Source organism: Hippocampus comes, unplaced genomic scaffold (assembly GCF_001891065.2).
Source record: "Hippocampus comes isolate QL1 unplaced genomic scaffold, H_comes_QL1_v1.1 scaffold1047, whole genome shotgun sequence".
Lineage (NCBI taxonomy): Eukaryota > Metazoa > Chordata > Actinopteri > Syngnathiformes > Syngnathidae > Hippocampus > Hippocampus comes.
The window spans coordinates 20,431-23,373 of NW_017805466.1; the positions used below are offsets into that span (position 1 = coordinate 20,431).

General features: G+C 49.7%; 1 protein-coding gene across 1 annotated transcript in view; it reads left to right on the forward strand.

Moving 5' to 3' along the window:
• Positions 1–5: 5 nt before the first annotated feature.
• The window catches only part of LOC109518942 (class I histocompatibility antigen, F10 alpha chain-like), a gene marked incomplete at its 5' end in the record, with an annotated part of 3,201 nt that continues 263 nt past the window's right edge, over positions 6–2,943 (forward strand). Inside the window, 5 exons of the mRNA XM_019875133.1 lie at positions 6–159; positions 260–538; positions 1,591–1,899; positions 2,026–2,129; positions 2,233–2,250. Of these exons, the coding sequence (XP_019730692.1) occupies positions 6–159; positions 260–538; positions 1,591–1,899; positions 2,026–2,129; positions 2,233–2,250 (864 nt within the window). The remainder of the gene's footprint in view (positions 160–259; positions 539–1,590; positions 1,900–2,025; positions 2,130–2,232; positions 2,251–2,943) is intronic.

A 2,943-nucleotide genomic window follows, 5' to 3' on the forward strand; every position in this document is an offset into this window, starting at 1 on the left:
ACAAGAGCCGGAAAACAAAAGCCAAACTGGACTGGGTGAACAAAATTGCAGCAGAGGATCCAGACTTGTGGGAGCGAGAGCTGCGCGGCAGTATCAACAATGAGCAGTGGTCCAAAGTCAACATTGAAATCGCAAAAGAGCGCTTTAACCAAACTGGAGGTTCGTTTTCCGCTCGTACAATGTCTGTATGTGCCCTGACTCATAAAGACGCACGTCACTGCTGGCTTCTCTCTGTTCATCGTGTGCGTGACACTTTCAGGCGTTCACATGCTCCAGTGGATGATCGGCTGTGAATGGGATGACGAGACTGGTGAGGTGGATGGTTGGAAACAGTACAGTTATGACGGAGAAGACTTCATCTCATTTGAGTGGAAAACGATGAGATGGATCGCAGCGAATCCACAAGCTTTTATCTCAAAGAACAAGTGGGAACGATTGGACGGCCTCAAAGAATACTGGAAGAGTTACGTCACTGAGATTTGTCCTGCTGCCTTGAAGAAGTATGTGAGCATTGGGCGGGACTTCCTGATGAGAACAGGTGCGGTGGCCTCTCACACTCTCGTTGTCTCAGCCGTTCTCTTCATCTGTCCATCGTCCTCGCACGCTCTCGCTTTCTTTCACCCTCTCGATATGCTCGCCGCCGGTTGTCCTCCTCACACACTTCTCGGCGCGTTTCCAAATTGTCAATCGCTTGCCGTTTCCTTCGCCGTCTCACACATTCCCACCATCTTCCATTCACAGGTACCATATTTCGCTCTCATTTTAGCCCTCATTGACCCCTCTCACACATTGCCCCTTTTGCATTCTCACCCTTTCTCCGTCCTTCAAGCCGTCGCGTATTTTGCTTGACTTTTGTCCGCTCCTGCTTTCCCTCCGTCTTTATCCGGAAGCGTTCCGGTCATCTTTTGCCCTCACACATTTCCTGAGCGTCATCCTCTTGCGCATTCTCTCCCTCTGTCATGTTCCATATTCGACAGCAGGTGGCAGGCACTCACTCTGCCACCTGCTGCGCATTTGTTTGTGATTACACCTGCTATATCTAGGCGCTCCGGCTGTCAACTCATTGCCGGAGTATTGCTTGCCGTGCCATTGCTATTGCCCATGCTCGCATTTGTATTTCGTATTTCGTACTCTATTGCTGTTTCGCTGCTACTTCGTCATCCCAGTGGGATTATCTTTAACACATAGTGCTCCGCGTAAATTGTCTTATCTTTTCCTTGCCGTTTTTTGCAAGCGCTTTCTTTTCTCACTTAACATTATTTCCTGGTTCTCGTTTTGACCAGCGTTTTCCGTTGTCCTTTAAGACGGTATTTTTTAATTTGTAATAAATATTATTTGTTTAGACAAGACCTTTTCAGTGCCTGCTATTTCGGGGATCCACCTATTCTTGTTCGCTCCGTTGCGTACGAAGCAGTTCTCTCTTTCTGCCTAGTACGCAACGTGACACCCTCCTTCTCTTCTCACACAATTTCTCCTCCCACATTTCTCTTTGCAAAGTTGTTCTCGCACTTTTTCTCCATCTTTGGTCCTCCCACGTGTTCTCCTGTAGTCTTTGGTCCCCCTAAGTCGTTCTCTCCCTCTTGGCCGCAGAGCTTCCCAGGGTGTCTCTCCTCCAGAAGACGCCTTCCTCTCCGGTCACCTGCCACGCGACGGGTTTCTACCCCCGCACATCGGATCTTTTTTGGAGGAAGGACGGCGAGCAGCTGCACGAGGACGTGGAGATGGGCCAGACGCTCCCCAACCACGACGGAACCTTCCAGACCGCGGTCCACCTGAAAGTGGAGGCGGCGCCCGACGCGGAGGCCAAGTACGAATGTGTGTTCCGGCTGGCCGGCGTCGAGGAAGCCATCGTCGTTAAGTTGGACGGCAAAAGCATCCTGAGCAACGCGCGCGACGCAGGTGAGCGCCGCGCACCCGCTTGAATCGTTGCATCACCTCGGATTCATTCTCGCCGAACGGTGTCATGACGAGCTCTTCGCTTGCTTCTCTTCATCTTCATCGCCCACATCTTTGTTGCCACGTGAAAAGAAGAACGAGTCAAGATGGTGGTGGCCATCGCTGTCACCTTGGGGGTCCTGGCTCTGCTGGCGGCGGGGGGGGCGGCGGTCCCTGCCCACAGCTGCCCGAAGGTGAGGGACGCCAAGATCTTTTCTGCCGTGAAGATCCAAAGAGAACTTGCGCCACTTGTAGCAAAAAGTCCGTCATCCTAACTTTCTTTCTCTTTCCTTCCAGCCCGATACTCTGCAGCGCGTGAGTAAAACATTTTCTGTTTCCTTTGAGCCACAATAAACGAGGCAGTTCAACGAAGGTCCAATTTAGGCCTTTGCCGCCAAAGTGTGAATCAGGAGTCTCTTGAAACAGCAGGAAAAGTCAGCTGTGTGACGATGCACACGTAAATGTTCATGTGAGAAGCGCTGTGAGAAGCTCTCGCTGTGCAGAAAAAAAAACAACTCCATCGGTGACTTTCATACGAGTTGAATTTGTTGAGTGGCCACGCTCGAAACCGAAGCCACGAGCCTTGCAAATCCTATTTGTCCACTGAAATGAACGGAAATGCCAATCAGCCGTTTCAGCCGTCCCCAAAAAGACAACAACAATGGTTTTTCCGGTGTCATTTCAAAGAGCCGTCCCTGAAATTATATTTAAAAAATAAAAATCATACATAAACGCACAGAGTCAGGAGATAATGAAATCGATTTTATGAGGTACAACATGTTTGTTTTTGTTTGGTCTCACTGCTGATTGATGGCCACTGAGCTTCGGCCATCTTGGACAGTTTAAGTCAGACGCAAATTAAGGCGTCTCAAATCCTTTGAGGTCATCGGTACGTCACTAATGTTAGTTGTTTCGACACGGAGGATAAAGAATGCGCAATATGACACCGTCTACTGTGTAGTGCAGACGCGGCAACAGTTGTAGGAAAAAAAGACGCAAGTAGAAGAT